At 40.1% G+C, this 13457-nt stretch overlaps 1 protein-coding gene across 1 annotated transcript in view; it reads left to right on the top strand.

Moving 5' to 3' along the window:
* The window catches only part of P2RX7 (purinergic receptor P2X 7), a 49846-nt gene extending 36684 nt beyond the window's left edge, over positions 1 to 13162 (top strand). The window contains exons 7-13 of the mRNA XM_075273542.1: positions 721 to 850; positions 2848 to 2984; positions 5390 to 5483; positions 6784 to 6849; positions 6949 to 7071; positions 8974 to 9081; positions 12014 to 13162. Of these exons, the coding sequence (XP_075129643.1) occupies positions 721 to 850; positions 2848 to 2984; positions 5390 to 5483; positions 6784 to 6849; positions 6949 to 7071; positions 8974 to 9081; positions 12014 to 12523 (1168 nt within the window). The 3' untranslated portion in view covers positions 12524 to 13162. The remainder of the gene's footprint in view (positions 1 to 720; positions 851 to 2847; positions 2985 to 5389; positions 5484 to 6783; positions 6850 to 6948; positions 7072 to 8973; positions 9082 to 12013) is intronic.
* The last annotated feature ends 295 nt before the right edge of the window (positions 13163 to 13457 follow it).

The following is a 13457-nucleotide window of genomic DNA, read 5'->3' on the forward strand; positions in this document are numbered from 1 at the left end:
TGGAGGTTCCATCATGCTTTGGGGCTGTGTGGCCAATGCCAGCATCGGGAATCTTGTTAAAGTTGAGGGTCGCATGGATTCCACTCAGTATCAGCAGATTCTTGAGAATAATGTTCAAGAATCAGTGACGAAGTTGAAGTTACGCCGGGGATGGATATTTCAGCAAGACAATGATCCAAAACTCCGCTCCAAATCCTCAGGCATTCATGCAGAGGAACAATTACAATGTTCTGGAATGGCCATCCCAGTCCCCAGACCTGAATATCATTGAACATCTGTGGGATGATTTGAAGCGGGCTGTCCATGCTCGGCGACCATCAAACTTAACTGAACTTGAATTGTTTGTCCAAAATACCTTTATCCAGGATCCAGGAACTGATTAAAAGCTACAGGAAGCGACTAGAGGCTGTTATCTTTGCAAAAGGAGGATGTACTAAATATTAATGTCACTTTTCTGTTGAGGTGCCCATACTTTTGCACCGGTCAAATTTTGGTTTAATGCATATTGCGCATTTTCTGTTAGTACAATAAACCTCATTTCAATCCTGAAATATTACTGTGTCCATCAGTTATTAGATATATCAAACTGAAATGGCTGTTGCAAATACCAAAATATTTAGAACTAAAAATGATTAAGATTAATAGGGGTGCCCAAACTTTTTCATAGGACTGTATATACTGTATAATATTTATATGTGTGCTGTTTGTCCTCCTTCCTAGGAAGAACATCCTCCCGGAATATAATGTAACCTGCAAATATAACAGAGTCAAAGCTCCTCGATGCCCCATATTCAGGCTTGGAGACATTTTATCAGAAGCTGGCGAGAATTTTTCTCAAGTAGCAGTTCTGGTATGTTCAGCTGAAATTAGAAACTTGCCTTGAATATTTTAGCATAATTGAGCTATAAACGCTAAAGCTTTCTCTAGATAGGATGCTGACAGGCCTATTATTTTGAAACCTCCATTAAATTGTTATTTCCTTATGTAAGCTAAAGAATTGAAGTAGCCTGATAAGTTCCAAGTACTTTGCAAAAATCTGTATTACAAAGCTGAACAAAGGGACTGAGCAGATGGGTGATCTGGCAGTGACCAATGGTCAAACAGTCTAAGTTACTGTTGTTTATTACACTGGTCTTAATCTTTTCCTCGCGGTGTCAGAATTTATTAATAATTTTGGCACATCTCAATTGATCTGTGTACTAGACACTGAAATCTGCGCCAGCTCTGGGTGCAAATATGGCTGTACCTGTAGATGTTGTGGACCTGTCAATGGCAAAAGTACATGACGTACTTTAATTGTTGATCAGACTAAAAATATTTTTTGTGGCTGACGGCTTTGCTTTTCAGGAAGAACGTACAGTATATATGGCATCCAAAAGAGTCTGCATGACAGTACACATAGGCTGTACTGTATAGAGGAAGTTCTGTATGCATGTATAACACATATAGTGTTCAGTGTGAGCATCATTTTATTAGTACTAGTATACCCCAAAATTATCGGAATTGCATCATTAAATCTCCTCTGTTATACAGTCATGGCTGTAAGTGTTGGCACCCCTGAAATTTTTCCCCCAGAAAATGATTGCAATTACATGTTTTGTTATGCACATGTTTATTACCTGTGTCTAATAATAATTAGAGATGAGCGAGTAGTACTCGATCGAGTAGGTATTAGATCGAATACTACGGTATTCGAAATACTCGTACTCGATCGAGTACCACTCGCTGTCCGAATGTAAAAGTTTGATGCAGAACCAACATTGATTGGCCGAGTGCTATACAGTCGGCCAATCAACGCTGGTTCTCCTACCTTTAGAAGTCTTCTCCGTGCAGCTTCCCCGCGGTGTCTTCCGGCTCTTCATTCACTCTGCCAGGCATCGGGCCTGGGCAGAGCCGACTGCGCATGTCCGCTTGTAGTGCGGGCATGCGCAGTCGGCTCTGCCTAGGCCCGATGCCTGGCAGAGTGAATGAAGAGCCGGAAGATGCCGCGGGGACGCTGCAAGGAGAAGACTGCACGGAGGATCCAGCCCGACCCTCACTCGTGCACTTGGTAAGTATAATTTGATCAAACGTTGCCTACCCCTGAAACGAGCATTTTCCCCCCATAGACTATAATAGGGTTCGATATTCGATTCGAGTAGTCGAATATTGAGGGGCTACTCGAAACGAATATCGAACCTCGGACATTTTACTGTTCGCTCATCTCTAATAATAATACATTTTATTTATATAGAGCCAACATATTCCACAGCACTTTACAAATTGTATAGTTCAAGAACAGAAAAAAAGATATATTCCAGAGTAATAGTCAAGTAACATAACAGGATGAACAACCCCAAAAAAACAGAGAAAAAAGCCAAAAATAATATAATTTCACGCAAAACTCCAAAAATGAGCGGAGAAAAGTTACTGGCATCTTCAACTTAATATTTGGTTGCACACCGACACATACTGCCTTGACTGTATACAGTATATTTGGACTAGTCTTTAGAAAATGTAGATGGAGGCTACAGGTTGTAGCGATACAGCGAAAAAAACCGCAGCATTTTACAGTCCCAGCCAAGCTCATATAAATTTCATTCAATTTCATCCACACATTTTAGGAAAAAAAACACTGCAGAAAAGTGATTTAAAAATGCAGCATGTTAATTTTACCCACAGAAGTGCTGCATTTTCTACACTTTTCTAGACTTATATGGGGTCAGGAGGCAAAAATCAAAAATGCAGTAGAAAGCTGTGAAAACCGCAAATGTTTCATATTTTTTTCCAGTGTTTTTTAGATCCTAGATCCTTGCTATGTCTGTCAATAGCCTAAAACTGCTTTACCTAAACAATTTATTTTCCTAGGGTGGAATAATGGGTATTGAAATCAACTGGAATTGTGACCTGGATCCTTGGGCATTCAATTGCCATCCACAATATAGCTTTCGGCGTTTAGATGACAAGGCTGTTGATGAGAGTTTGTATCCTGGCTTAAGTTTTAGGTAATTCTTGGTCCTGAAATAGGACTGTATCTATGTGCATGTGTATAGAAATGCCTTCACACAGTGCAGTGTTGGTGCAGTTTTTTATTTTATTTAATGAAAATAAGGAGGGAATCTGTAAAAGAGAAATATTGTCTTTCCTTTACATTTTCTCTGTTTAGGATGCACTCTTGGCTTTCAGATGTCTTAGGGGGCGTTCACACTACTGTCGGTGTCTGACAGGTAGTGTCCGCTCCTAGTGTCCGTTCAAAATCTGTCACGGACATTAGGAGCGGACACTAGCTGTGTCCGTGACACCTGTCATTTATTTAAATGGGCATCGGGTGCGTTCTTTTGCACTCTGTGCCCTTCCTTCCTTGTCCGCAAGTGAAGATGTCCGACTTCTCAAGCGGACAGAAGAACCCTACATGTCGGGTTTTTCTGTTAAGACTAGCAAAGTGGCATGGTGTGATAAAACTAGGCATGGTGTGATAAGGAAAGCAGATAGCAATACAGCAGTCTATAGGAATTAGCACCTAGCCCCTAGATAATGTTCTGAGCAGGTAAATCTCTAGTAGGCAGAGCATTGCACCAATGACACTGGCAGTTTTAATGGACTGAGGGAATTTTCTGATAGTCTATTGCTCCTTAGTCATAGTATTTAGTGACTTTCTATATGAGCAGAGGAGAAAAATTCTCTTTTATTGGACTGAAGTAGCTTTTCTGTGGGTTTTAAAATATTCCCACAGAAGTGAAACCATGAATTATTCAGTCCTTTTTCCTTCCCCTTTTTGTTTTGGAAATTGAACACTTGGGTGGTTGTTGTTTTGTTTTGTGTTTTTTTTAATTATTTACTTTTAATAGATACTAATAAAGTTTCAAGTTTTAATACGTCCAAATAATAGACTACTCGTCTATTTCTACAATTGCTGTATTAGTGGCACGTATACCTTGCAAAAAAAATAACGTGGCAAGAATTTACTATTAATGTAAATGCTTTGTTTAAACATAGACATTGGTGGTATATTGACAAAAAAAGTGGTGTACACAGATGATATTGTGGTGCATATTTGGCACAAGGCCCTTTTTTGTGTCCAACATGCACCTCAACTCCTATTCTGCACCTTACTTGCCACATTGTACGAATGTGAGCAGAACAGGCGGGGACGGGGACACCACGGCCTGACATATTCATTTTAAAGGGGTTGTCCAGGCTAAACTTGTAAAGTTTAAATCTGCTGGGGTAGTGAAAATTAAAAAAAAAGAAAAAAAAAAAAAAAAGAAATACATACTAACCTGTCCCCGTTACTCCATTGTTGTCCTGAGCCTCCCGGGTTGTTTGCTCTCTCAGGTCTCTTCCATTGTTGTGCTCAAGCCAATGATTTCAGGATGAAAACTTGTGATGTCACAGGTAGTGACATTCAGGCCCTTCGCTGATTGGCCTCAGCAATCATGTGACTGCTGAGGCCAATCAGCGGCTTCAGCATAACACTGAAAGACGTAGCAGGAGCAGGTCAACTGGGAGGTGCAGGAGGACATTGGAGCATCAGGGACAGGTAGTATGCATTTTTTTTTTCACTGCCCCCAGATTATTTAAACTTTAAAAGGGTTGTCTATTTTTGCCTGACTCGTCATTTTTCTGGCTTGAGTTATAATGGAAATCTATGCCAGCTGCTAACTGACATAGATTTCCATTTTGGCACTGGGATGTGCGGCTTCATCATACATCAGTCATTCCCTGCTCCTGTTGGGTATTTGTTCCCTACACCAGTACGATACGCCAGCATTAATAAATCTGTCCCACTATTCTGAAAATTGACTAGCAATATGCCACCAATGCTCTTGTAATAGTCATTTTCTGCTTTATGGTAGAAATGCAGCCTACCTGCAGAGAGTAAAATGTCCTACCCAGCAGTTAAAATAATTTAGATTTTTATGTCCTTTTCAGTAATGGAAAATAAGGACATGATTTGCAACCTTGCTTAGTATTATAATTTGTTATACCATTGGTATATGTATACAGAGTTCACGCTCATGATTTTATGATATATTTTTCACATTATAGGCCGGGATCCCATGTAGCGTTAACATTGCTATTTAAAAAAAAAAAAAAAAAGTAGCATTTTACAATCTCTGCAAAGTGGATGGGATTCTGGCTAAACCCATCCACACATTGCAGAAAATAATCTGCAGCAGAAATGCTTTAATTTGAAGAACGCTCATGTTTTTGTAAATTGCAGTAAGTCAGTAATACCTTTGGAAAGGTTGATGGTTTCTGAATAGGTTTAATGGAAGGAGAAAGACTTTCTGTGAAAGGCATCACTTTTTGACTGCAGCCCACTACGTAGAGCCTTAGCCTTAAAGAGTTAAATAATTTTTTACACTTATTATGATCTTACTAAATTAATAATGTTGATTCCTTACAGATATGCAAAGCACTTCAAGGCCATAGACCAGAGTGAGAGGAGAACTCTAATAAAGGCGTACGGGATACGATTTGACATTCAAGTCTATGGCACAGTAATGATTTCATGTATTTTTTAAGTCTCTAGGTTTAACCATTGTTTAACAATAAGAAGTAATTCATCGACTGGACTGTGTAATTGTATATTGTTGCATAGTAAATAATAGATGAGTTTGGAAGAAGACACAGGTCCATCAAGTGTAACCTATAAGCCTACAGTGTTGATCCAGAGGAATACAAAATAAAACAATGAGTCTGATGCCATTTTCCCCTTGTCAAGTAAAAAAATGTGTCCAGGCCTCTCCTGGACTTATGGGTGAATCCACAATGACAACAATCGGTGGCAATGAGCTGCATAGTGATACTGCTCTTACAATACAGAATCCCTATATATGATGCTGATGAAATGTTCTTTCTTCTAGGGATTTGTACTGTCCTTTCATGTATTTGTACATTGTGGTTAGGCCTACACCTAGGTTCTTTTTTTCTTAACTGAATAACCAAAATTTTTAAATCTGCTTTTGTTGTCCAGTCCACCGGTCCCCTGAATTTCTTGGCCACCCGTCTCTGCATTCTCTCTAGTTCAGCGATGTCCTTCATGTACTCGGGGACCCAAAGTTGTGCACAATACCTTATGTTGCCATATTAGTGAATTATATAGAGGTATAACTACAGTATGTCCTTATCATGAGTATCTATTCCTTTTTTTGATGCATCCTATGATTTAATTTGCCTTGGCAGCAGCTGCCTACACGGGTTGCTAAATTAAGCTTTCTATCCACCAAATTCCCCAAGTCTTTTTCAGTGGCAGTGTTCCCTAGTACCTTATTTTTGAGTATTTTGTGTCTCCTGGTAGTCATTTCACATCTTTAAATACTGCTACTAATTCATACTTAAGTGATTTCAGCCTTAGGCCTTATGCACATGGCTGTGCCATTTTTCACAGACCTAATGTCCATTTGTAACATCCATGTCTGTCCATCCAAGTGCACAAATGGTACATACAATATGGGCACTAATAATGGTCACATGGCCATTATAGAGCCCATGAATTTCAATGGATCAAGTCACACATTAATTCATTCATTGATTTAATTTAAAGAAGAACAAGTTTTATGTTTTTCAAAACACAAAGGAAAACAACAAAAATATAATACAACTGAAAAGAAGGGATGACAAAAGGACAATACATCCAAGGGAAAATCTCAATATACAAATCACAGAGTACAAAGGAAAGAACATATTCCCCCCAACCCCCTACTTCTAAGCTAGCAGTATAGATAGGATCTTTAATATGGGATACCCCTGTAATGATAAAGTGAAGAAGTAATAAACAAAACGTTTCTCTTCCTGCAGGGAGGACAGTTCAGATTTTTAGAATTGGTGATATTCATCGGTTCTTATCTTTCTTACTTTGGATTGGTGAGTTTCATTCCAACGTAATGTCTATTCATGAATGTAATATAAACTAAAACTACCTGAATTATTCATCTTCATCATATTCTTGTGTATTACATGTAGGCCACAGTAGTGATTGATCTTCTTATCAGCCAATATTATAGAAGCTGCTGCAGTCCGAACTCAGGACAGAAGTACTACGATGAGCAGAAGTATAAAGAAATACAAGGCCCCAGTATCTACACAGTAATCCATTTATTTTATTACTGCTTTGATTTAATAAAATTAAGTGACATGTGTGTGTATATAATATCCATATATTATAGATCACAACTTTTGATTATACAGTAAATCTGTTATTTATGCATCTAGCGTCTACCTGTAATGCCCTGTTCACATCAGCATTCCGTCCGGGGGAGTCTGCATGGGAAATGCAAGTGCAAAGCGCTGTGCTGTAAAAGTGCACAAATCCCATAGACTATAATGAGGTCCGTGTGCTTACCAGCAGATGTCCATAGGTCCCAATCTACTTTCTTGTCCGCATGATTTGTGCGGGCAGCGTGTGGCAAGCACATGGACCCCATTATAGTCTATGGGGTCCATGTGCTTTTACAGCACAGCGCTTGCAATTGCATTTGTATTCCGTTCAGGCGGTTCTCCATGTGGACGCTCCCTGGACGGAATACAAAAGCAGATGTGAACCAACCCTTATACGTCTAGAGATTTTACTAGATATAAGCAGCTTTGAATCAGCCACAGAGGCAGAACCTCCACCTATCAGGAACCTTTTAGTATAATTTGCACACAGAGGATAGCCTAGACTAGAGAGCACACCTCTAGATGTGCAAGTTTTAGATTTGTAGAAATTTTCACAAGGATTGTACAAACACTTTTGGAGTCTAAGACAAAGACAACAAAATACACCCCTCTAGTTTAGCATAAATGCAATATATACATTAATTCATTATACACTGATGACACTCAATCTAAAATACAAATAGCAGTAGAAGGGAAATATTATGACAAGCCATAAAATGTTTTTGATGTATAACTACATACATTTTAGGTTAGGGTGATATAGAAACTTTGGCTATGACTCCCTACCTGTGACCAAAGATTGCCCTCACTCATGTTCACAGGTTTTCCTCTGTGGACTTTGAGCCTACACTTGCGCCTACCTATAGGGAAAACACCGGCATTTTCCGTAGGTATAATTGATATGCTTTGATTTCCAACAACACAAAGGTTTTGGATACAGCAGCGTGTCCACTGCATGTAGTTTCCCTCAATGTGTGGATGGGTTTCGCTAGAATCCCATTCACTTTAAAGGTACTATAAAACGCCAAACTGCGGCGTTTACCACACATGGGGCCCCGGCCTTTAAAAGGGTTATTCCAAGACTTTTATGGCAACACTTTCCTAGCCACATTGAACTAAATATGGAGGATCTAGATATAGCTCAGAATATCTATGCATGTGACTGTCAACATATGCTTTTGATTTCTATAAGCCATGCAAGTCAATAAATATCTACATAAATTTCTGCATCATTTATTTTCTTCTTTGCATGTGCTGTGAAAATCAAAATTCTAACTAATCATCAACAATCCAGATTCCGCTGAAGTACAAGTCAAGAAAATAAACAAACTGCCTTAAGCAGCGTTTACACTACTGCTGCTGTCTGCCCCGGGGTTTCCATCGTAAACCCCAGGGAAACTGGACAGGGGACGGCTTACTGGCGGTCACCTTAAAGCACATTCATTACAATAGGTTTTTAAAGGTGACTGCCAGTTTCCAGGTGGAGAGGCTGCATATGGACACCAGCAGTCACCTTTAAAATTTAAATTTAAAATTCAAATGAATGGGTTTTAAAGCTGACCACCGGTAAGCCGTACCCCTTCCAGTTTCCTTGGGTTTTTTGACGGAAACCCTGGGTCAGACAGTGGCGGTAGTGTTAACCCAGCTTTACAGAGCTGTTACCTGTGTATAATCCTATTATACTAGCATCTGACTAATACATGGTGAAAAAGTTTCCTGAAGGAGCCGACATGTTCCCTGTACCTCATATTGAAACTCCAGTCCTGACAAAAAAGGTTTTGCTCTTCGCAATCAATACTAACTATGGAATATCTGTACTTTTGTTTTAAGTCATGTTTGAACCTCAAGTTTGTGTCATTTGTGGATCAACATGATATCATCATGGTGGATAAAAAGCTGAGGAAAAGTTTACAAGAAACAAAGGGTCATCGTGTCAAGGTATGTTCTGTATACAAAACTCAGAAATTTAACAATAGTATTTACACATCTGGAAGAAACCAATACATTAGATTACATCGACTACAAAAAGCTCACTAGTCATCATTTTGCATTAACTGACATAATTTACATTGAAACAACTCAATTCAAGAGACTGCCTCTAAAATTAAAAGGCACACTTGAGCACGTCCCCTATACTGTTTTATTTGTTTTGTAACCAGGGAATTGCTACTTCCCTTATAAACTAATATAAAGAGAAAGAAGAGAGAAGCGGGTACTTCACTAAGGTAGTAGTGGTTGGTCTTCGGAGCACAGAAGACAATATGACTGGAAGGTTAAAAAAATGCAATTCACCTTACAATCTGTTGAGTTTATTTTAACAAACAGCATCTGATTTGAGAATAAAATTGATCAGCAAACAAGGAATACAGCAATGAGGAACTGTTTTGTACCACATTTTGTAAATGTATTTATGAAACACTGATTTTGTCTTCATTTTATCTGTACCCTGGTATTAGCTTCACATATGTTATACAAGTTATATAGATGATCTCTTCTCTATAGATGAAGTGTAGGGCTGTACAGCACTCATACAAGGGTTGTCAGTGACACAGATTATTATTTCAAGACAGGAGCATACGAATAAGATTAGGCAACTTAGGTATGCCCAAACCCATGCAGTCTGCTACAAAGCCTTGCAGATCAGGTAAACCAAGACTGCAGTGCTTCAGTTGTGCTCCATTGGCTCCAGGGGCGGATCCAGAGCCGGGCAACCGCCCGGGGCCCCGTGCCCAGCGGGTCCCCGTGGCAGGGCCCGGACCTAACAAAACGCAGGTCGGGTCGATCCGCAGGGCAATTGCCGAGGGCCCCAGCACTTGCAGGGGCCCCCTGTCGGTCCTCTATCAGTAGCTGCAGCTCCCTGCGCTGGCTCCTCTCTATTAGCCGATGCTGCAGGTACACAGTGTGCTTCCGACATATACTTTCCCTATTAGGAAGTATATGTGTGAAGCACACTGTGCACCTGCACTCAGCGCTCTCAGAAAGCTCCTCCTCCTTCTCTGGCTGCCCTCTGTCAACCAATGAGAGGGTGAGGAGAGCCCAGGAGGCGGAGCTTATCGCTCTATAGAAGATCCCTGCCATCCTGCATCTTGTACACATGAGGGAGCAGAGGAAGCTTCAGCAAAGTGAAAGTAAAGAAAGAACACGCAGGTACAGGCTGGAGGGGGAGGGGGGTTACTATAACTATTAATGTCAGGCATTTGGAGTTATTCATTTAGTTTTGGTAACTCCATGTGCCTCATATTAATAGCAACTAACCCCATCATGTTCCTCACATTAACCCCCTGTGTACTTCACCATAAGGGTTACTGATGTGTGAGATATATGGGGTACTAATCATGAAGATACTTCATTATTACCTCCATGTCTCTCACATATCAGTAACTCTTATATGAGGCACATGGGGGTTAATGTGAAGGACATGATAGGGTTAATTGCTATTAATATGAGGCACATGGAGTATCTTAGGGGGGTCCACACTACCGTCAGTGTCCGCTGCTAATGTCGTTCAAAATCTTGCACGGACATTAGCAGCAGACACTAGCTGTGTCTGTGACATTCTGCATTCATTTAAAGGGGCTCTATCAGCAAAATTATGCTAATAGAGCCCCACATATGCGTGAATAGCCTTAAAAAAGGCTATTCAGGCACCATAAATGTTATATTGAATCCCGGTTCCATTTTTAAATAAAAGCATTAAAACATATATATGCTAATCGTACCTGAACGTGCACCATGGGCGGGGATGCACGATGCTACGTCATCTTCGGGCACGCCTGCCTCTTCTGTCTTCTTGTAGTGACGCCCTCTGGTTCCGTGTCTTCTGCCGTCTTCTTGTCTTCAAATCCCACGCCTGCGTAGTAGCGCTTCCCACCGGAGCACTACTGCGCAGGCTCACTTGCCAGTCCCCGTAGAACTACATGAGCGTACTGCACGCTTGCGAACTGCCATTAAGTAAAATGGCGAGTGAGCCTGCGCAGTAGCGATCTGGAGGGAAGCGCTACTATGCAGGCGCGAGATTTGAAGACCTCAAGCCGGAAGAAGACCAATAGGAAGCCAGCAGAAGAGACGGGACCAGAGGGCGTCGCTCCAAGAAGACAGAAGAGGCAGGCGTGCCCGAAGATGACGCGGCATCATGCATCACCGCCCTTGGTACACGTTCGGTAAGATTTGTATGTATGTTTTTATGCTTTTATTTAAAAACTGGACCGGGGTTTAATATATCATTTACGGTGCCTGAATAGCCTTTTTAAAGGCTATTCACGCATATGTGGGGCTCTATTAGCATAGTTTTGCTGATAGAGCCCCTTTAAATGGACATCGGGTGCATTGTTTTACACTCCGTTCCTGTCCTAAAGATGTCCGACTTTTCAAGTGGACAGAAAAAACCTGCATGTCGGGTTTTTGTAAATAGGGCCCCACCACATTCAATTGCCCAGGGCCCCGCAAAGCCTGGATCCGCCACTGATTGGCTCTTCAGATAACTGATTGGTGGGGGTGCTGAGAGTTGGACCCCCCACCAATTGATGTTTAATGTTAAGGATCACAGAAAACCCCTTTTAGGAAGGGTATGTTCCTTGTTTAATAGACACAACTCAATGCCTTGTACTTGCGTCTCACTGCCTAAATTCACCACAAAGGGAGCACCCCCTAGTGGGCTGCATGACTGAGGCACTGTCTCCCTATATTAACGTCGATTTGCATATTCTTACCATAAATTCACCATACTAAAAAAAAAAAAAAAACAACGTAAATGTATTATGAAATATGTATTGGATAGTAGTGATATGGTACATAATGTACGGTGATAATGGTGGTAGAATAAATTGTATTTATAGTAAACTTATCTATTTTTATGCTTTGTATATTTCAGAGAGGAAAATTTACTTCTAGTCAGATCTTTAGATGGATAGAAGATACTGCAACCATTGATATAGAACTATTATCTCCTTCCACAAAAGGCTTGAGTAAAGGCTCACAAATTCCCGCATGGTGTCAATGTTCAAAATGCCACAAGGAGAATGAATTTGAGAATCAGCTCTGCTGCCGATCAAAAAAAGGGGAGTGCATAACAAACTCAGATATGTTTAAGAAACTGGTTCTGAACCGACACACGCTGGTCTACATTCTTCAGTACAATGATCCATTATTAAACACACACTCTCTAGATAGTGAAAAACTTGTAAGCTGTGCAGAAGAACAATATATTCAGTGGCGTTTTGGGTCCAATAAGGATATAATGGTCTTTTCCAAAGTTCCAAGCTGTTGTAAATTTGAAATTAGAAACCTATTTGACAGTAACATTCAAGAAACTTTGTTAGATGCAAAACCGGAAACTACATCTGATGCTGCGCAGAAACCCCTGCTGAAACTTCATCTGTGATAGGCATACTATCAGTAGAAATTACTCTGCCTTTTGCTAATAGTAGTTTTGCTACTTTATACGGGTTGTTTTACTAACTTTAAAAAATTACATTTCCACTTACATTTCTCAAATAACCAAAAGCCTAACAATTTTTCGATTCTATTTTTAGATATTGATGATACTTTCTAGTTATGGTACTGCCTGGTGTTCTTCTTACTCTGTCTCAAAATGTCCAGTTAATCTGTTTATTGCTGTAGGAAGAGACTGGTTAATGTCTGGCATGCACAAAATGTACACTAGAATCACTTAGCCGCCCAGGTCCAAGACAATCCAAGTGGTTGGACTAAGCTAATACGCATTTGTGACCACCAGCTCTGGAAATGAGGTGTTTTCAAGAGGGAACTGAACAGCAGAGTGTGCCATAAGTCCATAGCAACAATATCTGGACACATATTCAGTTTCATAGGAGGTTGTTACAAGAAATATACATATGAGTCATATCTACAAGTACAGTCAAGAAAGCAATTGCATAATAGCATATAGCAGTTTGGGAGTGGCAGTGTTATCTATTCACTATCCCCATATAGCCATGAATTGGGTAATGAAATGAGTGATGCTTGCATTAATACACTTTAATAAGGCAGCATGGTGGCTCAGTGGTTAGCACTGCAGCCTTGCAGTGCTGGAGTCCTGGGTTCAAATCCCGCCAAGGACAACATGAAACACAAAAGGACTAGTATGACCAAAAAAATAAATAAAAACTTTAGGGTTTTTTTTATTTAAAGTTTAACTATTTTTTTTTAACTATTTTTAGTTCTGTCATCTTTACCATGCGATTATTCTTTAGTACTGCAGGGTAAAGCATTTCTTGCATTCCTTTTTTTAATGGTGTTTTATTTATGACACTTTTTTTTTCCCATTTAACACATACAAAATTTGTGACACAGTATGA

The sequence above is a fragment of the Leptodactylus fuscus genome, chromosome 1 (assembly GCF_031893055.1).
Source record: "Leptodactylus fuscus isolate aLepFus1 chromosome 1, aLepFus1.hap2, whole genome shotgun sequence".
Taxonomy (NCBI): domain Eukaryota; kingdom Metazoa; phylum Chordata; class Amphibia; order Anura; family Leptodactylidae; genus Leptodactylus; species Leptodactylus fuscus.